The 25,484-nt window shown below is 21.7% G+C and overlaps 7 protein-coding genes across 7 annotated transcripts; all 7 read right to left on the minus strand. All coding sequences in view use genetic code 6, as the record gives it.

Moving 5' to 3' along the window:
• Window positions 1-1,824: 1,824 nt before the first annotated feature.
• TTHERM_00532400 (hypothetical protein) lies at window positions 1,825-2,737 on the minus strand (the record flags this gene model as incomplete). The annotated part of the gene is made up of 2 exons (XM_001024363.2): window positions 1,825-1,880; window positions 2,155-2,737. The coding sequence occupies 2 exons, from the start codon at window positions 2,735-2,737 to the stop codon at window positions 1,825-1,827; spliced, it is 639 nt and encodes a 212-aa protein (XP_001024363.2).
• A 952-nt stretch (window positions 2,738-3,689) lies between these two features.
• Window positions 3,690-8,316, minus strand: TTHERM_000532408 (cation channel family protein; the record flags this gene model as incomplete). The annotated part of the gene is made up of 9 exons (XM_012800091.1): window positions 7,674-8,316; window positions 6,516-6,807; window positions 5,677-5,943; window positions 5,501-5,542; window positions 5,302-5,442; window positions 5,041-5,184; window positions 4,554-4,861; window positions 4,426-4,501; window positions 3,690-4,359 (listed from the first exon to the last, which is right to left on the minus strand). Exons 1-9 carry the CDS (start codon window positions 8,107-8,109, stop codon window positions 3,690-3,692), a joined length of 2,376 nt encoding a protein of 791 aa, XP_012655545.1. The 5' UTR covers window positions 8,110-8,316.
• Window positions 8,317-8,979: 663 nt separating this feature from the next.
• On the minus strand, window positions 8,980-13,575 carry TTHERM_000532409 (cation channel family protein; the record flags this gene model as incomplete). The annotated part of the gene is made up of 10 exons (XM_012800092.1): window positions 8,980-9,934; window positions 9,994-10,063; window positions 10,185-10,614; window positions 10,667-10,876; window positions 10,938-11,078; window positions 11,137-11,260; window positions 11,318-11,584; window positions 11,650-12,006; window positions 12,200-12,738; window positions 12,874-13,575. 10 exons carry the CDS (start codon window positions 13,573-13,575, stop codon window positions 8,980-8,982), a joined length of 3,795 nt encoding a protein of 1,264 aa, XP_012655546.1.
• Window positions 13,576-14,527: 952 nt separating this feature from the next.
• On the minus strand, window positions 14,528-18,739 carry TTHERM_00532410 (cation channel family protein; the record flags this gene model as incomplete). Its single annotated transcript, XM_001024364.2, has 10 exons — window positions 14,528-15,065; window positions 15,114-15,198; window positions 15,246-15,618; window positions 15,694-15,906; window positions 15,974-16,114; window positions 16,187-16,313; window positions 16,380-16,646; window positions 16,695-17,051; window positions 17,338-17,867; window positions 17,939-18,739. The coding sequence occupies 10 exons, from the start codon at window positions 18,737-18,739 to the stop codon at window positions 14,528-14,530; spliced, it is 3,432 nt and encodes a 1,143-aa protein (XP_001024364.2).
• Window positions 18,740-19,655: 916 nt separating this feature from the next.
• Window positions 19,656-20,861, minus strand: TTHERM_00532440 (transmembrane protein, putative; the record flags this gene model as incomplete). Its single annotated transcript, XM_001024365.3, has 1 exon — window positions 19,656-20,861. Exon 1 carries the CDS (start codon window positions 20,736-20,738, stop codon window positions 19,656-19,658), a length of 1,083 nt encoding a protein of 360 aa, XP_001024365.1. The 5' UTR covers window positions 20,739-20,861.
• Window positions 20,862-21,434: 573 nt separating this feature from the next.
• Window positions 21,435-23,362, minus strand: TTHERM_00532450 (centrosomal protein, putative; the record flags this gene model as incomplete). The annotated part of the gene is made up of 3 exons (XM_001024366.2): window positions 21,435-22,019; window positions 22,095-22,787; window positions 22,955-23,362. The coding sequence occupies 3 exons, from the start codon at window positions 23,360-23,362 to the stop codon at window positions 21,435-21,437; spliced, it is 1,686 nt and encodes a 561-aa protein (XP_001024366.2).
• An 891-nt stretch (window positions 23,363-24,253) lies between these two features.
• On the minus strand, window positions 24,254-24,820 carry TTHERM_000532469 (transmembrane protein, putative; the record flags this gene model as incomplete). Its single annotated transcript, XM_012800093.1, has 1 exon — window positions 24,254-24,820. One exon carries the CDS (start codon window positions 24,818-24,820, stop codon window positions 24,254-24,256), a length of 567 nt encoding a protein of 188 aa, XP_012655547.1.
• Between the last annotated feature and the right edge of the window lie 664 nt (window positions 24,821-25,484).

The following is a 25,484-nucleotide window of genomic DNA, read 5'->3' on the forward strand; positions in this document are numbered from 1 at the left end:
TTATAATATAGTCACTAGAATAATTAATTGTTATTAGGGGACATTCACTCGTTTAATGCTACAGACTATTACAGCATTAGCAAGTTTGAAGCTTTTACAAAAATGAAAATTGGTACTTTTCGTTACTTTATTCGAAAATCATTTGGTATTGTTCCTATTTGATAATACAATATTCAATTTTATTCCTTAAAATTAATTTTTGATAAATCATTACGAAATCTTCTTAAAACTATCTCAGCAGCATCAAAAAATCTTCTTTTTCAATGTAAGATAATATAACAAAATTTGAGCTTTTTAAAGTAACCTTTGACGGTTTTTATTGTAAAAACTCTGTTAGCCCTATGATTGAACCTTCCTTTAATTTATAAAAAATTGCTTACATTATTTTATTGTTTTTGAAATCTAGAATTTATTACTTCATAAATATCTATTTCAAAGTCTTATGTTGACTCAAAAACTGATTTTATTTATCCTTTTTAAATTAGATGCAATCTATTAGTAAGTTCTCCGTTTTTTTGAATAACTTAATCAGGTAATAATCTAGTAATAAATTAATTACATGAATAAAATAAAAAATAAAAAATAAACATTACAAAACTTCTTTCATTTTGCAAGAAAGCTATGTTAAAAGCTCCTTAGTAAATAATTTGTTTAAAATTTGATTTTTTAGAAAGTATTGCAAGTATATTTCACTGTTTAGTTTTGCTTATATTTTATTATTAAACTATCTAGTTATCTTCTCTCCTTAAAAGTACTTATAATTTTCATTTTATACTTTTAATTATTTTAAAATATTTTATTGAAGCTACTAAGATATCTTATTCTTTTTTAAATAAGATTTGACAACCATTTTAGTTCTCCTTTATTTATAAAATTAAAGATTATTAATTAAACTATTCAAGTATTTATTTAATTTAATCATATTTTTTTTAGTTAATATATAAAAAATTGAAATATTACTAATAGTCTTTATTTTCAGTGAACTGATTCAAGGCATACTTGATCAAAAATAGAAAAATTTAAAATTAGATAAATAAGTTGAATAGCGTATTAAATATAACATAAATCTTTTCAGAATTAGAGACAGGAATAATATCACCATATCCTATAGTTAGAAGAGTAGTCCAAGAAAAATAAAAACTGTAGATATATAAAGTATTTTTGCTCTGCTCAAATTCTAAGTTTACATTCTTAATCCAGCTGTCTTATTCAATCATTTAAGCTCCTATATAATAAAATATACAAGTAGAGATGTGAGTATATATTAACAATAAACATGCGATGCTAATAAGGTCAAAGATAAATACAAGTTAACTTCTATCAAATAGAATAATATCTTTGATATATTGATTTATTTATTTAACTTCAAAGAGTCTGAGAAAAAATAAAAATTAAATAAATGATTGACTATTATCTTCACTATAAACAATTGAAAAAATAGTTATTATTTCTATAAAAAACTAGTATGATCTTATTTATTAAGATGCTATCATTTTCCTATCTTTTATGGATATTCCATCTGAATTTTATTTCTTAACATTAAATTTTAGTAACATAGAAACTAATAAAAAGAAAATCCCAGTTTTGTAAAGAACATTTTCAATAATTTAAGGATCGTTAATACTAAAGCAAAATCTTAAAGGTATCCAAATGAAGTAAAGCAATATGTAAATAAGAGTTATAATATTTATTATTTGCATAATAAGAAAATTTTACTACAAGAGTTTAAGATTGATAAAAAAGTTAGATGCTTTTTTTAATTTAGCATTAAAAAAGGGCTTGATAATTTATTTATTATTTACATTAATACCACCATACGACTTATCATTAATTAAGAGCATTAATTTTTATGGCAAGTTTTTTAAATTCTTCTACAAGACCTTTTTATAAATGAATAAATAAATAAGCATATATGATAAAAGTATTGGTTGAATTTTAATTAATTCGATAATTAATAAAAGGAAGCAAAACTTCTACTTAGCTAAAATAAATATAAAAACAATAAAATAATAAAATAATTTACACGCCTTTTTATTCTTTTTATGAATTCAAAAACTTAGTAGGCTATTCTAAATCGCTATGAATGAGTTTAACTTTGATAAACAGCATTTTTAAATCCCTTTGTATTGCATCCATATTATTGATTATTATTACATGCTTATTTTAATTTATTTTATATAAGGAGTTCAATTTTTTTATTTGATAAAACCTAATCAATAAATTTATTATTATCAACAATCAAATTAGATTAGTTTTCACATTTATTATCTAAGCATTTGATCTTACTATCATTTATATTTAATTCATCTATTGATTTAGCTTTCATTTTTTCTTTTGACTTTGAAAAAGTTAATTAATGTAATTATTCAAAAAGATGAGATTCTTTTTGTCTACAATTCTTCTAATCTGGAGATGCTTTGTTACTAGAACCACTGTTTTGGATATCATATACAAAATTAGAGTTTTAAGAAACGCTCACAGATTCTTACTATGAATTTGTTTTCAAAAAGTAATTGTTGGTAAGTTATTATATACTTTCGACATCATCCTCATTTCTTTTATTTATTTGCTTAAAGTCATTAACCTAAGAGTTTAAAAATTGAATATTCTTTTTTTAAAGTTAGGCTCCTTTATATAATTGTTGTTCTTTATAGAACTCATCTTCTTCAGTTTATTTTATTAAAATCAGATTTTGATTTTATCTGTTTTCTGAATTATTTGGTGATAAATAAGACATACTGCTTTTATATTATCCTAAATTAGCTTTTAATTAAAATTTGTAATTTATTTGGTTGATATTTTTTTAATAAAAAATTTAGTGAAATCGTCAAATTTATTAAAAAAATGTTTAATTAAAATAACTAATACACACACAAATATAATATATATAATTCAATCTAAATATTTTTATTATTAGGCTAAAAACAAACAAAATTTAAATAATATTTTATGAGAAAAAACTGAAAAATATTATTCAGCATTAAAAATAAAATTTGTAAATTTAGTTACTTTTTTTGAAATGGTTTTAATTTAATATTAAAATAAATTATTTTTTGTAAAGTAAATTAATTTTTAATTAAAATATTAAACTTTCTTGTTGAGTAAGTTTTCTTTAGTTAGTTATTAAAAAAATAATTTCTATAATTTTACTGTACTAACAATTTTTTTGAATATTTAAAATAATAGTAGGAATAAATTGACACGTTCTCAAGGTTTAATAAGGTTTGACTTAGGTACTGATTTCCTATTGCATTCATATAATATAAGATTAATTTTTTTATAATAAGCTATTACTTAAGACACTATTAAATCATTTATATGATGTATGCAAGCTCAGAAAAAAATTAAATTAAATTAATTAATCATTATTTAATAAAAAAAAAATAATTATTTAAACTAATTGATATTCCATAGACACAGACAATGTATTTTTACATATAATAACAGCTCAGCATTTTCTTGTGAATTTAAAAAAAATAATTATGATTTCTAATTAGGCAACTTTTATATATAAAATATGTTGAAATTTTACTAATTAATTCTAGATAATTAAAATACATCGCATATAAATAAATACAATGCTTTCTTATTCTATTTTGTATAAAAAATAGGTTTTATTTAAATAAAAGCGAATAAAATAAATAATTTGATTTATAAAGATAGATTAAAGTTCTTAATCAGATACATAATCATATAATCACTTTCTAAAAAAACTTTGTTTTATTGCTTAAAGATTAAGGAGATTTTTCTATACTTGCTTCTTAAGTCTTTTTTTTAATCCCAATATTTTTTTAAAGAAAACTTTATTTTTTAATTCTAAAGTACCTAAGCTTCGATGTTTATTTTTACTTATAGGCTTGAAGGACTCTTTCTAGGTTAAAATTTGGAAAATATAATTTAAAATCTTTTTATCTATCAAATAAATTTTCAAACGGATTCATTTAAGATACACTATCTAAGATTTAATTTATGCTTCTATTAAATAGCTATTATGAAGCTGTTAAACTTAATTTTTTATTTAGATTACTTAAATTGTCAATATTTTGGCATATTAATTTGAAAAAATCAGGATTATTTAAGAATTGTTCAGCTAGTTTATTATTTTAATTATAACCCCTTCTAATAGACTTATTAAAAGGAACTCTATTGCTCATTAAGCTAGAAGAACCATGTGTATTGTTATTATGAATTGAAGATGAATCATTATCTATCCCACCTTATTCTTAATTTTCTGTTATTTCTCGATTACTTTAAGAGTAGTTTTATTTTTTTAAAATATCTTAATTTAACTAATCTAAATTATTATTTATTTTTTAATACGACTTATTGCTACTTCCAAATAAATCTTGATCTATTACGCTATTTATTAAAAGGATATTTATCAATTCACTTCAAAAAAGCAAATAAATAAAAAAATAAAATTACTCATCAAAAGAAATTCGTTTTTTACTTATCAGCTCTGGATACATTATTTAAAGAGAATTAATATTTGGTTACTTGTCTTAAAATAAAATAAAAAAATTATTTAAGAAACAAACGGTATAAAGAATTACCTTATTCATAAACAGATGATAATAATACCTTAGATTATAGATCTTCTGTTTTTTTTTTATAAATATCTAAGTAACTTGAAAGAATTTAGCTTCCATTTTAATTCTATTTATTTTAAGTTACAGATAAACTCTCTTGTTAAATGCTAGTTTATTCATTTTAGAGAAAGGTGTTTGTTACTATTTCTTCGTCATCATCTTAATTTTCTATCAAGAAATTACTTTTTAAATTGGTTTAAGATTCTTTTACCAAGTTAATTTTTGGAATATTTTATAAAAAAAATTTATCATCTAATTAGTTTAAAGTCTATCTATCTAATTTTATATTATTTAATGTTATACTTTCTTATTAATTTTCTTATAGAGCATGATCATATCGATACATTTTTAGAGATTGTTTCACAATTTAAGCTTTTTAAAAAGTTGAATACTTTTCATTATTAATAAAAAATTAAATTTTTAAAAATAATAAATTTAAATTCTTTTTTACCTTATCTTTTTTTCTTTTGATTTCAGATCGACATTAAAATGAAGAAAATTAATGTCTTTTTATTATTATGTTTCTATTTGAGATTATAGAGATAGATGGACAATTATGTATCTCATGATTAAATTATTTACAGCACTCACATTTCTGCAAAGTGAATTAATTATTTTTGATATTTTATAACACTTAATCTCTTGTTAGGCAGAATTTTTCCTAATAAAATTTAGATATGAGTGAATATAAGTTTGATTAGACTTTATTTACATGATCGTTAGGAAATTGGTGTAATAAATCAATAAAATCTTAATATTCAAAAAATATTAGCCTAGATAAAGTTTAAGCTTTTAAAGTATATTCGTAATCTGTAGAGCATAAAAAATACTTGAGTCCAATAATACTCCCAACCTTGATAATTTAATAAAGTTATTTTTTGTACCTTAGGTAAAATTTTTTATTTATTTACTTCTAAAGTATTGAAGGATTTACTTTATTGAGACTCAAAAACCTGATTTATTTACCCCTTATAAAGAAAATATAGCTTTTTGGAATAAGATCCTACTTTCTAAAGTATTTCGTCAGGATATAAACTTAATTTATTTGAAAAGAAATAAAATATATAAGCTTATTTTAATTGTTTACTTAAGCTCCTTCATTTTTAGACAAAGCTTTTCTAAAAATGGTTTTGAAAATATGCTAGTAAGTAATTTATTATTAAAAAGAATCTATCCATACTGATCTATTTTTATTTCATCTTTAAGTTAATTATTAAGTTTTTAAAGAACATATTCACCTTAACTAAAACTTTCATGAGCTGATATACTTTCTAATTATCTAATAGCTTTTATTCTCAACTACTTTGAGACATTTCTTTGCAACAAATAATTTAATACTTCCCTTTATTATATTCTATTTAAATAAAATATTTGAATTATTTAGGAAATATTTATATCTTAGAGAAACTTAATTCTCTTTTTAAATTCTAAGCTTAGTAAAAAAATGCTTTTATAAAGTCTCTATTAAAATAAGTTAAGTATTTTTAAAACTTATGATAAAATCCAATTTTTTCATTTTTTTTGAGTTTAAATGTACTATATTTATAAATTAGCAACGAATAAAAATTTTAATATTCCATTTATTTTCTAAAATAAGTATTCTATTTTAAATTTTATCAAAAATAAGAAAGTAATACATTTTTAATATAAACTTTATCCCTTAGATACTTAAGGAGGGGGTAGAGGGATTATCGATATGGGGCTCTTAGAAAAAAAGAAAAAATTATAGAATGAAAAAGTTATCTTAAAATCATAAAGTTAAATAAAATATCACCCTCTGCACCTACAGTAGTCTACATTTTAATTTCACGATTTGTTATATTTTATTCAATTTTACTAAAATAGCTTAATTATAGTGTTTACTATAATATTCACTATAATAAGTGGTATAAAAATTTGATGCAAAATATAAAATAAAATGATTACTTAAAAGATTTATGTTTCAGTTAAGATTATTTTAGAATTTCTCCAATTGTATTAATAGAGTATCCAAAAACAGCACAAGTAATTGTAATCATACCTGAAACGTATATCCTTTCTAAAGTTGTAACTGGAGTAATATCTCCATAACCAATGGTGTTAATTGTAATTATAGAGAAATAGAATGAAGTAATATAATTATGCTGCCAATTGTTATTTATAATATTTTATTGCATTAACCAGCTATAGTCATCTTCACTCCTTCCCAAAAAATAGAAGCCACAAGCAAATAAATGAGCTATCAACATTAAAAATAAAATTAATTTTGTTAATTCATAAATAGTTTAGCTATTTTCTGATCTATTTATTTTAAAAATTATGTTATCAATTATTGAAAATGTGTATCTTACTTTATTAAGACTATGGACTTAATATTCTTTTCAAGAATAATAATTTTTGGTATTCTTAAAAGGAATAGGCATTTGATTAAAAATATTTGAGAAAATTATTAGATAAAAAGAGCAGAGGTAGTTATTAAATCAATTGTAAAAGTCTACTTCAAGTAATTTTTTGCAATGGTTTTTTTATCTAAACAAATTACTCCATTGACGTAAATAGTTGAATTAAAACTACAGATTATTGAAAAAATAAATAATGATAATGAAAATTCATTTACGATAAAAGAAAATATTTGTTTAGCATCTAATTAAAAAGCTATAGAGAGAGGAACCCAAATAACTTATAATAAATTCATCAATAACTCTATGCATCTTAGTATAATCATAACTTTAGAATCTGATTAAAATGTTTTAATTTAACTAAAAATCTTAGGTAACTTTAAGAATCTATATTTATTTTTTAAATTTAATCTTACAAAAGACAGATCATTAATAACATCAACAAACCTTTCTTCTATTGTGTTTATGTTTCTTATTTTAATCTAAATTTTTTAATTCATTTAGTGAAATTAAAGTAAAAATAGTAGACATTAAAGAAAAATAATAAAGATTACATAAAATTTTAGCATTTTAACGAATTTTACTATAAAATAAAGTCTCTTTAAAAAGTTATTTTTTAGTGGGTATATAGTTCTTAAATTTTAACTAAAGAATTGTTAGTTTTAAGTTGATTCTGAATTGAATTTTGTTCTCACTTAATAATTACTAGGATTTATATCATCATTTTTCAAAAATTTATCAAATTATGATTATTTTTTCAAATAATTATCTTTCTTTTCATACAAACATTCATCTTTGCTTTAACTTTCTAACATGGTATGTTGATAATATATTTATGATTCTTGGCTTTTACTTAAGTTATTTTCATTCAATACATTTAGATATTAATTTTAACCTGTTATGCAATTCAAAGCATCTGTTGTATTGTAAAGTAGAATTTTAGATTCATTCAAATTAAATACTGGAGAAACATTTTCATTTTTGTCATTTCTTAGGCTTTAGGCTTATTAACATGTGCTTTCACCTTCCAATTCCTATAGACTTATATTTTTTTAGGGAGCTCCTTCTTCCATGTTAATTATAAACTATTAACGCCTTATCATAGCACCTTTTATTAGATCGTTACTTTCTTAAAATAGCATAAAAATTACTCTTCCAAATATATAAATCGAATTACCAAAATAGCTTAAAAAATATTAATTATTATGATTATTTCAAAAACCCTAAACCCTCTAATGGATAACTATATTTCTTTAGCAAAGCCTTTAAGCTTATATAAGTTTATTAATTTATTATTGCTCTTTAATACCTTTTTTACTTAGTAAATAAATTATTTTTATTTTTTAACAAAGTTATCTTTAATTAATTAGAAGTTTAATTAAAGACTGCTTACTTAATCTCCACCTAAATCAAACAAACATTATTATCAAAATATTAAGTAAATTTTTTCACTTTTAATTTAAAAATTTTTAGTACCATAAAAGCATCAACATAAAAATCAATTAAATATGAGTTAGTAAAATAAAAGTTTTCAATTAATTAAATTAATTAGGTAAAAATATGATTCAAACAAATTTTAATTAATTAATTATACTTTACTATCAAAATAAATTAATGCATTCTTGAAAACATTTTACTCAAAAATGTTCAACATTCCATTTATTCCAACCTCAAATTTTAATATGTTATTCTTGATATAAAATTTTAGTGAATGATTAAGATGACAATTTTATTTGTTTTTAAAACAAATTAAAAAATTTAAATAACAATAAAAAAATTAAATAATATAAACATTTATGTTAAATAGTTTCATTGACTAATAAATTTCAATTTTTATATACGAAAAAAAAAAAACATTAATTTATTTTTAAATTAAAGTTAGACTTTTAATCAATTTCACACCATAATTTAAAATTGAAATAATCAGTCATAAAAAAAAATAATTAATATTTCTCCAAAAATATAATTTTAAAATGTTAAATATATTTTATTGAGACAAGTAAATAAATAAATCATTAAACATTGCTTGTTCTTAAAAATTTAGTATTATTTTTTGAAAATGTTGTTCCCACTGTAGATTTTTTAGCTTTTTTTCTTTAAGAGCAAGTGTCATCAAATATAAAATCAAATCTTTTTTTAGGGATTTTAATGCGCAAAAGCTAAAATCTTTTTTTGATAACCTAAAGAACTTTTTCTAAGTTAAAAAGTGGGAAATAAATTTTGTAATCCTTTTATTTATCAAATTAATTTTCAAAAGGATTCATGTTTTCTAGAGTTTAATTATCTCTTGTATACTGGTCGAAAGTTTTTGTAAGAAAAGTTGTTTAGCCTACAGTACCTGGAATGAATGTTCCTCCTTGACTAACTTGCATTAAATTAAAGAGAGTTTAATTAATTTATTAGTTTGCAGCATTATTTATTTGATGAATTTGAGGTAAATTTATTGAGCCTCTTGGTTTTATGTTAGGGCTACTACTTAAGTTATATAATAAATTAGTAAAGCTTTGCTATGGATTATTAACTCCTTATAATATTTACTATTATTGAGCTATTTGAGTTAGCTATTAAAGTTGTTATTATTAAAGAATGATTTATTATTATATTGGCTAAATTAAGTGCTATGATCCCATTTATTGCTATGGCTAATGTTGGGGTTTTTCTAATTATGCTTAATGAGATTTCCTTCTCATCTTTTTATTAGTGTAATGCACATAATTTGACGTCTAGGAAGGTATGTAACCTGTATTTATTGATGGAGTAAACCCACTCATTTAACTTCCAATGTTATTCATTAGAGTCGAAATACCTTATGGTTATAGATCCTGTTTACTTGTAGGGATATTTTTAGAACTCATTGGTATCTCACCCGCAGAGCCATAAGATTCTTGGTAATCAACATTTCTATTCTGTTTCTTGTTTTTTTTGTTGGCATTCATATTCATTTCAATTGAGTCTTACATATTTTGTCTAAACAGAAAAAAAGACAGATAGATAGATAGATAGATTTAAATAATAATAGAAATTACTCATCGATATTTTATAGAGTTACCCTTCTTTTGCTATCATTCATGAATTATATTGTAGAATTTCTTTAAGCTTTTTAAAATAAAAAAATAAAAATTTTCAAATAAAAAGATTTCAATCTGATTTTATTCCAAATATAACTAAAGTAGAAAAAATAGAAAACCAATTTAGCATCACATTAAATTAATTTTACGCTTTTCTTTATAGTTTTCAAGAGACGATTCTACCACATTTTCGTCTTTTAATTACTTTTAAATAGATATTTCGTCTGCTTTTTTCAAAAACTAATCTAAGTTAGATTGTACTGCTCTATTAGCCGAGCTTGTTAAACCATCCTAATTTGTTTCAAATTCTTCTTCTTCTTCCTCCGAATCAAACTCATCCTCTTCGTAAATTAGGTCATTGCTTTCTTCTTAAATTTTTCTCTTTATCTCTTACATATTAAATAATTTAATTTGTGGTATTTTTTTTAAAAAAATTTTATCATCCCAATTGCAAATAAACTTTCTATCTAGTTGCAAAATACTTTAGTCAATATCAGTTACTTAGTTTTTGACTACATATTCATATCTAAACTCTTTTATATGCATTTTATTAAAGAAGCTGTTACACAAATTATTTTGCTATGTAAAAGACAAAATATATTATATCCTTTTTAAAAAAATAAATTTTTACTTTTTTTTATTTTCTATTAAAGATCCCTCTTTACTAAATAGAAGAAAACGAATATCTCTTAACAATAAGATCTCTATTTGGAATCACCGATATACATGGACAATTGTAAGTTAAATGAGTATACTACTTACAACACTTGCATTATTCTTATGAAAAAATATTATTACTAATATTTTGCAGTATAATATCACGAACCAAAAAAAATTTTTCCTTTATAAAAAAAGTAAAATTATTTCAAAATTTTATATTCATAGCACTTAACTTAACGTACATTATCATCTGGAAAATGGCTTAGAAGTTCTACAAAATCATCATACTCGCAGTATATAAGACTAGCTACATTCATACTTTTTAAAGTGTACTGATACTACTTCTAACAAAAAAAATTATTGAGTCCAACTATATTTCCAACCTAATTTTATCAGATGTAATATTAAAAGAAATAAAAATAATAAAATTCCAAAAACTACATTTAACTCTTCGATGATTGCATCCTTTTCTGATTAAAAGACTAAGTTTATAGATCCTTTATATATGAAATAAAGTCTTGTTGGAGAGGAACCCTTTTTCTGAAGTATTTCATTTGGATATAAACTATTTTGTAAATAGACGAATCAATTTAAAGGCATAGAATAAAATGTAAATTTAAACTTGATGTCTTTCATGAGTAAACTGAGCTTCATCAAAAACTATTTTGAAAATATTTTTTTGAATTATTTATTGTTTATAATAATTTTTCCAAAGTATTCTGTTTTAACCTCCTCCCTTAAGGAATCATTGAGCTTGTCCAAGACATATTTTCCTTAATTGAAAGTTTCTTAACTGATGATGTACTCAAGTTATCTAATAACTTTGATAGTAAGCTGTTTGGATACTTATCTCTGATTCAAATAGTTTAAGATATGCTTTTATTAAACTCTTGATAAAATATTTTTGTTTAGATATATAAATTATTTTAAAATAATATGCTTAAAATAAATTACTTAAATGATTCATAGTTTTGTTATTATTATCTGATAATTTCACCAATTGTGTTAATCGAATAACCAAAAACTCCACAACTAAAGATAACCATTATTAAAACAAATATCCTTTCACTCGTATTAACAGGAACTATATCTCCATATCCAACAGTATTCATAGTAATTATAGCAAAATAAAGGCATGTTACATATAACTATTCTATTGTATATTCAGATATACCCTTCTAAACTATCCAATTGTGGTTTTGATCTCCAGAATTGCCAACATAGTAAAACCCACAAGCACAGAAATGAGCGACAAATAATACAAAAATAATTAATTTTATAAGTTCATAGCAAGTTAAATATTTTTGTTTTCTTTATAATGAAAAAAATTTTTATTGTTAATTATAAATATTAAATAATGTTAAATTTATTTAAAATTTTGATAATAAATTTGTAAAGCTAATAAATAACTTTCGTAATTAATTTAATCTAAGAAGAAAAATATTCAAAAATATTTTAATAATATTTTTTTTTTTTGGGAATTGCATAAAAAACTTAAGATTACTTTGTAATTAGTGATGACTTCACATCATTTTCTAAGTTAAGAATTTAAGGAAATCTCAGAATTATTAAATAGATTAAAATCTTTTACTCTTACTGATCTTAAAGTATTAATGCTAGTGTAGTTATGACATCAATTGTGAATGAACCTTTTAAATACTTCATAGCTATTATTTTTCTACTTTAAACTATGTTTCCATCAATATAAACTGTTGTGTTAAATCTTACAATAATAGAAAAAACAAAAATCACAATAGAAGCCTAAACTAACAAAAATTCTAAAAAAATGCTAGGTTGCATTTAAAAACTTAACTGCAAAGGAAACCAAAATATTTATAGTAATATTACCAAAAGTTCAAGAATCTAAAATAAAATCATAAATATGCTATCCTTTTCAAAAATCTTAAAATTTATTATAAAACTTGGTAATAATTGTCTTCCAATAAATTTTGTTTTTTTGGTAATATTTTATTATACAAAAGAAACATCATTGATTAACTTAAAATAGTCAAGTTGCAAGTTAGCTATATTTCTTACTGATGCCTTTTAATTATTAATTAAAAAATTATGAGATTAAGCAAATAAGTAGAATTAATCAAATTCGTAATTTAATGAATTCTTCAAATAATTGATTTTTTCAATATTAATTAAGTATGGTTTTATATCAAAATAAATTACACTAAACTTCATTTTTTTTATAAAGCGGATAACATAGTAGAGTCTTTTCAAAAAATTATTCTTGGATATATTTTACTAAATTTGATTAAAGTGTATTTTTCGACCAGTATTTTACTGATTGTTGATTTACATAGCACCATTACTATTTTGTTTGATTGTTTTAAAATCAAAGTCTGTAACTTGGTTTGGCTTTAAGCTATTCTTCCTATTGATTTCTATATCTCCATCTATTTGAGATAGTCCTTTTCTAATAATTGCTGATTTATAAATTGAAATTTCTGCCTAATTATTCTCATTAAAATTATCAAAAATGTTAGAATCAGCAATATCATTGCCACTATGATCTTTTTTAGAATTACTAAATTTTTAATGCGTGCTAGATCCATCAGCGTTTAGATTATAATCTTTCGAAATATTTTAATAAATAAGATTTTATTCGAAATATTGTTTTTAAATCACATCATGATTTGAAGGAAACTAAATTTCCTATTCGCTTTCTAACTTCTTTTTAATTTAGTTTAAGGATCCATGATTTTTATTTTAATGATATCTATCATTCATAAAAACAGATCTTTTTTTAAGATCAGAGTCAGAGCAAAAATCCTATAAGTATGTCATATCTTCATCTTTCTTTATCTAAGAGCTAAGCTCTAATCTATTAAATTTTTGTTCAGTAAATGATTATTAAAGCTCCTATTTCATATTTATAATTATATAATTTCTTACTTAATTATTTATAATGAAATATAATATTTTCCAATTAATAAGTAGGAATGAATTATAAAATTGAATTCAATTTTCCTTCACAATTATAAATATAAAAAATAATACTATTTAATTTATCTAAAAATGTTAAACTAAAATTTAATCAAATACATGTTTTTAAGCATTCTAATTTAATCTATATTTCATAAATACTTTCTTTTAACATAAAAAGTTAACTTCATAGTAAGGATTTGAAATTTAACTATTTTAATTTCCTATTAATAATCTATTTAAATTGTTAATAATTTTATTAAAAGATTCCTTTAAATACTTAGTTAAATATTTTTAATAAATTAATTACTTCTATTATGACTTAGATAAAAAAATAATAAAATAATTTTATCAATTTAAAAAAAAAAAAATTATAGTAATTATTTTTATTGTTTAATAAAAAAAATTAAAAAGCTTAAAAAAATTATAATAATAAAATTAAAATGCATCACTAATTAATTCTTCAATAATTAAAAACCTTCTTTTGTAAAAAATATAATTTAAAATCTACTGCTAAACAAATTTGTTGTTAATTTTCTATTTAACTAAAGATTAATAAAATGAAATAAAACACCTAGATTTAATTTTAAAATATTGCACTTAAATGAATTAGATTATCATTATATAAATAATTTTTTAAATTAGACATAAAAGCTTTCTTTTACTCTTTTTAGAATTAAATTATTTATTTTTCATAATAATAATTCATTTATATATTATGTAATATTTTTAATTCATTTATTTGAATTGAAGTCTAAATCATTTAAAGACCGTAAAATATAATGCACAGAAATTTAATTTTAAGTTTATTATTAATTAATTATGAGCAATAATAGTAAATAAGAGGTATATAAGTACATAAACAATTTTTTGAAATTATATTTGCTTAATCATAGTTTCAAGAAATATTACTTAAGTGGTTATTATTTCTAAAAGTAGTAGAAGTATTTTTGCTAAATTATCTAAATTTATTTGATTATCTCCTTTTAAATTATTATTATTTTTATTTCTATTGGTTAGAGTAAGCTTTTTTAAAACTAGAAATAACTAAATTGTAGTTATTATGAGGAAAATATATTTTATATTCTTTCATTTTATCAAAATAATTAACAAAAACATCTAAAGTTTCGATGTCATCTTCTTAGTTTATTTGATTTTAAACATTTATTTTTCTTTCTAAATTAGATATTTCCTAAATCATAATTCTATTATTTCCTTTTGGTGAATTGACTTTATTAATACTTTACTGATATTTAACTAATTATTATGAGCTCTAAATTGGTAATTTTAACTCTTAGTTTAATTGAGAGATGCCAAAATCAACATTTTTCTGCTTATTTTATAATTCTTCATCTACATTTTAATTCTATTTAAGCTTTTTTTACTCTTAATCAATATTATTTTTTATTAATGGGCTTTAATCATAATCCTTTTCCCTTATTTAAAATAATGTTATTTTTAAATGAATATATTTTTTTACTTACGTTTCTTGTGAGGTTGTTACATCTTTGTTGTTTTATTTTATATTTTCATAATATGACAAAAAGCGTGAGGAAATTCTAATTTTATCTGAAAAAAATAAAGTTAAAATCTATATTTTATAAGGAACTATTTACTATTAAATGTCTCAATTTAGCTTTCTTCTTACTTTGATTGCTATTTATATTTTTAGTTTTGTATCGACATAGACTATGAATTTACGATTATAGATTACTCTACAGAAGTTAAACTATTTTAATTATTCCTTTCTCTAAATGTGTTATCTTCTTCTTAATCTATACCACTAAGTTTAATTTAATCTTCATAGCATACATTCTTAATAATCGGAACTCTTTAATAAAAATAATAATCTTCACATTCATACAGAGACTAAATATCTCCATACTAAAAAATTTATTCAATATCTTCTTTTTGTTCTTAAAGAATTTTAAAAATTCTAAATTCTTTTAGAGATGTTTTAAATTCGTTTAGATGTTAGAGAGTCTTATTCTAATTATATAAAAAATTGTTTTAATTATATAAAATACTTTAGACGCTAAATATTTATAAAAATTGACTTTTTACATGGGTAGTTTTTCTTCTATATGAATGATCTCTTGTTTAAACAAAAGGAAATATATATCTTTTGATAATGACATCTTTTTATGGCACAAAAGATAGACATGAACACTTGTAAGTTTGGTGTGAAAATTAATTACAACAACTACATCTTTATTCTTAACAAGCATCATTTGAAATATCTTACAGTAAAATATCTTTTAGCTTGTAAAAAGTCTCCTATTAAAAAAATTAATTTTATTAAGTAAAAATTACTTGAGTAATTTCAAAAAAATTTAATTTGTACATGATCTTCCTTAAAAGAAGAGAGTAGGTCTTTAAATTAATTATACTCGCAGTAAACAACTGTACAGATATTTGCACTTTTAAATGTGTTATCAGACTATTTTTACAATATAAATTATCTCAAGTTTATTAAACTTCCTGCCTATTTATAAATAAATTAATTAATTTTATATTTAAAGCAATTTTCTATAATTGTAAAAATTAATTTATTAACTTTTAAGGCATAGATTGTGTGATCATTTAAATCTCTTTCAAATACTTGATTTATCTGTCCTCTATAAATAAAGAAAATTTTATTGCTTACTTCTCCTTTTTTTATGACAACTTCATTAGGATAAAGCCTTACATTAAATATTTTAAAATAATTAATTAGTCATTTTTCTTTTCATCTAAAATGATAATTTTACTAAACGTCTTTCATAATTAGAGACATCTTATTCAAAAACTAAGTAGAGAAAAGCTTAGAAAACAATTTATTTGATTTAATAATTTTTCCATAAAACTAAGTCTTTACTTCATTTTGAAGTGGTTCATTTAGCTTTTATAAAGCATATTCGCCTCTCTAATATTTCTCATGCTTGTTTATGTACTCAAGCTATTTTATTACTTTAAGCATTAATTATTTACTAATTTGTCTTTTCTGAAGATAATTTAATACATCTTGCTACTAAATCCTAAATAAAAAAATTCAGCATAAAGAATATTGACTCAATAATATTTACAAGAAAGACTCTTATTCTTGAAAATTAGATCTAATTATTTCTCCAATAGCATTAATAGAATATGCAAATAATCCAGAACCAATAAATGTTATACTCATAACATAAATTTTTTCTTATGGACTAATAGGAGTTATGTCTCCATACCCAATTGTAATCATAGTTATTACAGAGAAATATATGCTATTTAAATATTAAATTGTCCATTCTTTATTTTATAAATTATTTTTATTGATCCAATTTTCTTCCCCTAAGCCTGTGGTTCCTACATAAAAAAATCCACAAGCTATAAAATGTGCTACTAAAAGAAGTAGTCCTATTAATTTGATAAGTTCATACTCAGCTTTAAACATTTTCTGTCTTCATTTATAATTAATAATAATTAATTAATTTAAAAAATCTTTTAATTTTGTATTGTTAAAAAAAATTAATATTTCTTTAAATTTTAGAAAATTAATTCATTATTAATTAATTAATTTAAATTTTTATGTTTTAAAGATTAAATTTAAAAATCATATACAAAAATATTTATTTTCTCTAAATAATGTAAAGAATAAAATAGCAAATAAACAATACATTTTATTTTATTAGGTGGGTTGAAAAATAAATATGCAAGAGTTTTAAAGAAAAAGAAATATTATTTTACCTCATGATCAAAGCTGTCTTAATTTTTTTTTCTATTGATGGCAGCTAGTAAAGTCTCAAAATAACAAGTGGTAAAACTGTTGAGTCATTGATATAACTGGATATTATTAAAATGAATGTAGTAGAGAAATCTAACATAAAGCTTGTCTTTAAATATCTTTTTGCTATTTCTTTTCTATCAATAGCTAAATTTCCTTAGAAGTATACTGAAGTGTTAAATCTTACTAAGATAGAAAAAGAAAAAATAATGGAGGAAAATTAAAAAAGGGAATCATCGAAATTTTATTATTTTATATGGAAAATTTTGTTCATAGGTATCCAAGTTGATTGAAGAAGAATTGTTATGAACTAAATAAACTCCCATATTATGATTCCAAAGCTATCTTACTAAAATACTTAAATTTTGCTTAAAATATATTCTAATTTAAGAAGTAAATATGGCTTGTCTTTTGTACTATCAAAATGGGAGGCTTGGTCATCGATAAGATCAGAAAAACCATTTTAAATATGACCAATGCTTCTAAATAAAACCTAATTAATTAATAAGAAAAGTGAATAAATATTAATTTTTGTAAATAACACTTATTCTTTTAAATGCTTACATTAAATTTAATTTTTTTTAAGAATTTAAGAACAAAGTATATTCTTTTTAAGAAATTTGACTTGTAAATAACAACAGTCTAATCCATATTTTCCGTTTCACCCTTAGTTTCTTTACGATTTTTTTAATATTAAATTATAATATTATGAATATTTAAGCTTTTATTCGTCTATGAAGATTATGAGTTTTCATATGTTTCAATTTAGCGGTTATTATATTTTAGTAGATTTATTTGATTTTTGTGTAAAAATTATGAAAAGTTTTCATACTAAGTATTTGTAACATTTTCAGTATTTTCTTCAAAATAATTGGTGTGTATATGCAGCATATTTTTATCTTAATTTTATAAAGTATTTTTTTATTATATATTTTCATTTCCTAAAGAACTTTAAATAGATCTACTACTGTTATTTAAAAACTCAACATTTTGTGAAAAATGTACTTAATCAAATTCAGTGTCATTTTCTTTAAAATACTATATAGTCTTGGTGTTACAAATTTAACTCTCTTTTATTTCTTTAGGTTTTTAATTTTATTAAGGACTATTTCTTGATGGCTAATCTTAATATAACTATTAGCTATCTAGCTCTTAAGAATCATCTTCTTTCCTCATGTTAATTTTGTTAAATCCATTACAGCTGTTTTATTTCTCGTAATATGCTCTTCTAAAAACACTTCCTCTCCTCATATCTGCATTATCATCTTCATTGCTGTTTTCTAATCTTAAAGCGAGAGAATTACTTCCAAATTGAATTGTTTAACTCATAGATTCTGAACATATTTTAGCTTAATCAGTTATCATAATTAATTAATTTATTTTACTTTTAGTTTGTTTTTATTATTTACAATTTTAATAAATTTTATGTATTGTAAAAAAATAAATAAGCTATTTTTACAAAAAAAATTACTTTCTTCTACTAAAAAACATACTTTCTTCTACTAAAAGCAATTTTTCATATTAAATAGATCATTTTCCTTTACTAAAAGCATAATTTTAGTTCAGAAAAAAATATTGTTTACAAAATCAATGCTTGACATTAGTTTTCAAAAGTTTTTTAATTTATTATCAATTATTTTCAATCTCTTCTATTACATTTATGTAAAAGCTATTTCAGATAAATTACAATTACTAGATTGAATATTTATGCCTTTAAATTTAACTAAAACTCAATAAATATTTTGATAGTCACTTGATAACTTGGCTTGACCCAATATGTTTATTGGTAATATAATTATTATAAATTAAGAAATTGCTTTATTTTAAATACAAAATTAAAAAAATATCTTATTTTTAAAAAAAATTTAATTTACTTGGTTAAATACTAACTAAAGCACCGATGGTTTAGTGGTAGAATAGAGCGTTGCCATCGCTTTGACCCGGGTTCGATTCCCGGTCGGTGCATTTTTTATTAATAAACAAATTCCTAACTTATTAAAAATAAGTAGTACATTGTGTTTAAGTTATTTATCGTAAGCATCGATGGTTTAGTGGTAGAATAGAGCGTTGCCATCGCTTTGACCCGGGTTCGATTCCCGGTCGATGCATTTTTTTATTATATTTTTTGTTTATAAACAAACTCGATATAAAAAATGCTCTACTAGATAACAAATATCAAAATGAAACAATTTAATTCTATCTAATTAATAACTGTTATATAAAACATTTATTTAAACTAAATAAGTTAATAAAATAATATGAATAGGTATGAATGAATTCATCAATCAAATGCATTTTTTTCTAAATCGATTTCATCTTACTAAAGTTATTTTTCTTCATCTGATAATTTAGTAACAATATTTTATACAGCTATCCCTCCATTAAGGAAAGATTCTTTTTCATGAGCTTATTCTCCATTGAAATTTGGATTTCCTTCTGATTGAGCAAATAGCATCTATTAATTCTACGAACTCTATACATTATTGCTTACAGATAAATCGGTTTCTACTGGAATACCATTTTATTCATGTTAGATTTAACTCTCAGCTGCATCTGTTTATGTAATTGAATCATCTCCTTTAAAAGCTTAGTTTGGAAAATTAAAGTCTCCTGACCCTACTGAACTACCAGAAAAATCACTTTCTCCTAATACTTTATCATTAATAGAATCATTTACTAAATCACTTCCAGTAAGAAAAGTGTCTGCTTCTTCAACTACTTCTGTTTATTAGGTATTTGTATTTTCTGTTGGAATTTCATTTTCATGATGCTATATTGTACTTTGCTAGCTTTCTTATTAAGATAAATTAGGATCTCCTCCAAAAGCTGAATTTTAATCTTAATTATCACCAGAACCAATGCCTTATTAAGCCTAACTGTTTCCACCTTATGTAGTATCACTAACAGCTTATTCGGTAAGATCAGATCCTGATAAAATATTATTTAATTCTTATTGATTTTAACTATCAGCTGTTTAACCATTCTCTTCATCGTAAGTTTAATTCCCTATAACATCATTTTCTGTATCGTTTGTATCTCCTTCAATAACATTTTGTTAATTTGTTTAATCTACTGTTTCAAAAGCTTTTTCTTATCCAGGTGGTACAAAAATAGGCAATTTATTTTCTTCAAAGGTTCTTTTTTCTTTTTAATTATCGAATGGTCTCTTTGCAAAAGGATTTTATGCTAACTCTTCAGCAAAATGATCATAAGGATCTTATAATAAAATTTGCAATTACTAATTCTTTTAAAATTCTGGAGTTAAGTGCTATTGTTATTTTTTGTATTTTCTAAGCATTGGAACTGCTCTTATTAAACACACTGTAATGAGCAAAACTAAAAATAGCTTTGCTGAAGATTTCATTTTTAAAATAAGTGCTTATATGTGTTTGCGTATAAATTCTTATAAATTTATCTAATTACTTAAATCTTTAAAATTAAAAACAGTTTATACTTTAGCAATTGAATTCTCTTAAAAACGGTAACAATCACTCAATAACAAGCGATTTTCAATTTAATGAATTAAAAATTATTTGAAATAGATTTATAATCAATAATAAAATGTTCATAAAATTTAAAATATTTTTGTAAGTCAGTCATAGTATTTATAAAAATATAATTATTTAAATCAAAAAGAATAAATAAATGTATCTAAGTTATATATAAAACATTTGCAAATTTTTTATATTTTGTATTTTAAGAATAATTGTTTCAGTAGTGTTTGATATAAGATGAAGAAGATTAGATAAAATATGTAAGTATCAAGATTTATATGATTCACAATTTATTAAACTTTTGAATATAATTTTATTTAAAATCAAATAAAATCCTTTAAAATATTATTTTTTAAATTAAATTAAATTTTAAAGTGTGTCTTCAGAATTAATATAAAAATTAATCTAATTTAATAATTAAAGCTCTTTTAATTATAATAATTTTAAAATACTTTGATAGATAGTTTTTAATTTTTTGCATGAAATAGCGATTATTTAGATTAATAATTTAGTAATATTGAATTATAAATTTATGATAATGTATAAAATAACTTTATAAAAATGTATCAAACTTATTTTGCTCTTATTTGGTTGTTTAATTATATGATAAGAGGATCATTTTCTTAATATCCTGCTGTTCGTAAATAGTAGTCTCTTTCATAAATAAGTCTTTCTAATTCTCCCATATTATCCTAGTTCCAATCATATTCTTCATAGTTGGCATTTTAGTCTATTACGTTTGAATAAGTAGGATCAACAACTAAGGCTTTTGGAATTTCTTATTGATTTCTTCTATATGCAGTGGCATTAATATTCATGTTAGGCTCTACATTCTCTTTTTATTACTTAAGCAGTTAAATTTCATTACGGAGTTGTTCAATTTCTCCATTATTTTTAAAATTATTTTCTTCTTTAAGCATTTCATATTGCTTCTTTTGTTTAAGCAGCTCAGCTCTTAACTTTTCGTAGTATACTTTATGCTATTCTTTGATTTCGTTTGCCTTTTATAGCTCTTTTTTAAGTTCTTTTATTTCAAGCATTTTATCTTTAAGCTCATTTTTAACTAAACTTATAGGTGAGTTTTCTTACTCTTTTTTGTATTTTTCATATTCTTTTTTCATGTTTGCATATTCTTCTTTCAGCTATTCGAACTTAATTTAAAAAAATAATTTTAAAAACTTCTAAATTATATTTAACAAAATATAGATAATTAGTTAGATAGATACCTCTAGTTTCAAAGCTGTCTTGTCTTTTTCTGAATTTCCCTACTAATCTTTAATTTTTCTTTTTAAAACAGCTATTTCTTCATCTTTTAGAGAGATTTAACGAGATGTTTCAGTAATTCTTGTTTTAAGCTCTTCTTCAAGTAAAACGATTTTTTATTCTCTTTTTTGTAACTCCATTGCTTTTTCTTTGCTTTTTTTATTTAGCAAATTCATACTTGCTTCTATCTTTTTAAATACTCTCTCTTTTTCAATTTCTTTTGTTCTCCATTCCTCACTCAATTTTTAAAGGAACTCCATTTCTTTTTGTTTTAATGTAATTTTAAATTTAGCTTCTTCTGCTTTCTTCCATGTTTCTAATTCCCATATGATTTTATATTCTAAATCTCCAAATAAGTCATTCTTTTCTGGAAGTACTACTGCTGGATAATCTACATCTTAATCTCCTTATTAATTTATATTATTATTTCCTTCTAATAAGTCTTGAATTTCATCATTTGACTTAATTCCTAACTATTTTTCTTTTCTTATTATCTATTCTTTAGGACCTAAATCTTCCAAGTAAAATATTACCCTTAACTCTGCTACTTTTTTTATGGGGTTTCTATTATCATCAACCTCATCTACAGGTAAATAAGCATCCGATACCTTCGCATAACTTTAGCTTGTTTTTCTTACTTGTCCTTTCATTATATTCTTTTTATAAGTTAAAAACCATAAAATAAAACTTTTAACACAAGGTAAACTTTTCTATCAAATGCAAATGAAAATTTACAAATTACATTTTTTCATTTTTTAAATAAAGCAATTTTTTTTAATTTGATTTTATAATAAATAAATGAAAAATAAATTTAGTGTTTTACTGAAAAATTATATTTGCATATTCCAATCAAAATATCCTTTTTAAGCCTATCTTAGTGCCATAACTCGATTTCAAACTCTCCCTATAATCTATCATTTAAATTAGCCTATGTACAATCGAAAGTATAACTTCTGAAGCTATTTGGGAACTTCTCTTCAACTCGTGGCTTAGTAATAGATATAGGTGGAGCGGATTTGAATTGCTTAATATTTAAATTTATTAAAGATTAATATCTAGCATAAATGTTTCCCCTAAAATCATGCTCTTTAAGAGAATGAACATCAATTGAAAGTCTAAGACGATGTTCTGGATTTTAAGGGTTCTAATTTGCCTCAGATTACTTATTAAAATCTTTAATTTCCTTGTTTTCTTCTTCATCTAATTCAAAATCTTAAGAATAATTACTCATATTATACAACTTTAAGCAATATTTTTATAAACAAGGCTAACTATTTATTATGTATCTTTTTAATTTAAATTAAATTCAATTAACTAGTCTTCTTTTTCTTTTAATTCCAGTCAATCAAATTGTTATTTTTTTATTAATAAATTTCAAAAATTGATTAAAGATGTTAGATTGATTGACTTCATTAATTTTTAAGTATTCTATCATTAATTCAAAATCTTTCAAATCTATCTATCTATCTATCTATCTATCTATCTACCTACCTACTTTTCTATTATTTTTAAAGTTACTTTATATTGAAACTATTTTTAAAAATGTTATTTAGCATTTATAAAATAGATTTTTAATGAATTTAAAATATTATTGAAAATCAATATTTATTTAAAATTCTGCTTTATTAGATAAATTAAAAACTCTTAAAGAATCTTTTATTATCCATTTTAAAATCATTTATTTTAATTTTCTAAAGTAAATAAACATGTTGTCTTTATTTTTTTAACAAAATATATCAGATAAAATATTCATAAATGTTTATTTTTCAAAATATTTTTTCTGATTGACAGTATTTAATATTAAAGTAAATTGATATTTAAAAACGTAGTTATTAATAAAATAAAGAAGTAATATATGTAATTCGTAAATATTGAATTACCAGAATTCACATAAATTTTTGCAAGAAATAGCATCACCTAATCAAATTTTCTGCAAGAAAATGAATATTTTGAAAAACCTAGAAAAATGGTGAGCAATAAAGAGTATATTGTTTGGGTATTTGAGGAGTGTTTAGATCTGAACATTTTTAAATAAAAGCTATAAAATACAAATCTAACAAAAAGTATGAGGTAGATTTATAGATCGGAGTTAAGATATTTAGCTATTAATTAAGATAATAACTCAAAAGACATTCAATATCATGAAAAATATAAAACTTTCTACTTAGGATGCTCTCTTTAAAATGCTAAAATAAATTAATTTGATATTTCGCAAAATCATTTAGTAGCACTAACAACTGATGGACTTTTGATTGTAATTAATATGTAGCAGAAATAGTAATAATAAAATCATCATGCATCTCAATTAGCTAAAACAAGTTCTTCTTCTTCTTTTTCTCCATAAAAAGGATTGGCTTAAAATATTTAATAGGAATAACTATTTAAAATAAATCTTTAAGATAATTATTTTGTTAGAATTATTATGGCTGAAAACTAAAGCGATTATTTTTACGCTCTTGATAATTAAAATAGCTTTTATTAAATTTCTTTTTTAGATGCAAAGATAACAAATATTATAGAAATTGAAAATTATGATTCCTATGTAGGAAACCATGAAGGATAAAGAATAAGGTTAATTGAAATAAATGGGTATGGCTATTTACTTTATTCTCTCTAGAACTATATGTTTTACTTAGAAACTTAAATCATTAATAATTAAAAAAACAAGGGTGTTATAAAAAAATCTCATTATATGAAGGATATTTCATTTAATTTAATTTTATCTTCCTTTTAGAACAATATATTTATGATTAATAATCAATATAGCTCAAGGTATTATTTGTTATTTGTTGAAAATGTTAATGAAGCTGAAAATCAATAAATTTTTAACTAAATAACTAAATATATATACAGCTTTTAAGCATCGCCTGAAAAAGGTAACACTTAAACAAATAGTAAGATATGTGAATTTATCTAATAATTTAATAACTAAAAAGCTCTATTTAAAGATATAAAAAAAGCTTGGTCTTTAAAAATTTGTAAACTTCTCTAATAAATGGATAAAGATTATTATCATTAGCTTTTCAATAACTATATTATTTATTAATTGTCAAAATATCTGTTGAAACACTAACTAAATATATTAGATTTAATATAAATATCAGTTATATCGCTCTTTCAATTAAATCCCAAATACTTAAGCATTTTACTTTATCAATTAGAATCTATTGTAGTTGATTTTAGGATCAAAAATGAAATATGGGAAAAAGTTTGGGATTATATGCCTCTCTATGATTTAGAAAGAGAATAAGATGACCCTGATTATAAATCTGAATACATAAAAGTATGTAAAATATTAGGTACTGATAGCTAAATTAATTTTTTGTTGACAGAAAATTGAAATTTTTATATTT

Source organism: Tetrahymena thermophila (assembly GCF_000189635.1).
Source record: "Tetrahymena thermophila SB210 genomic scaffold scf_8254385, whole genome shotgun sequence".
Lineage (NCBI taxonomy): Eukaryota > Ciliophora > Oligohymenophorea > Hymenostomatida > Tetrahymenidae > Tetrahymena > Tetrahymena thermophila.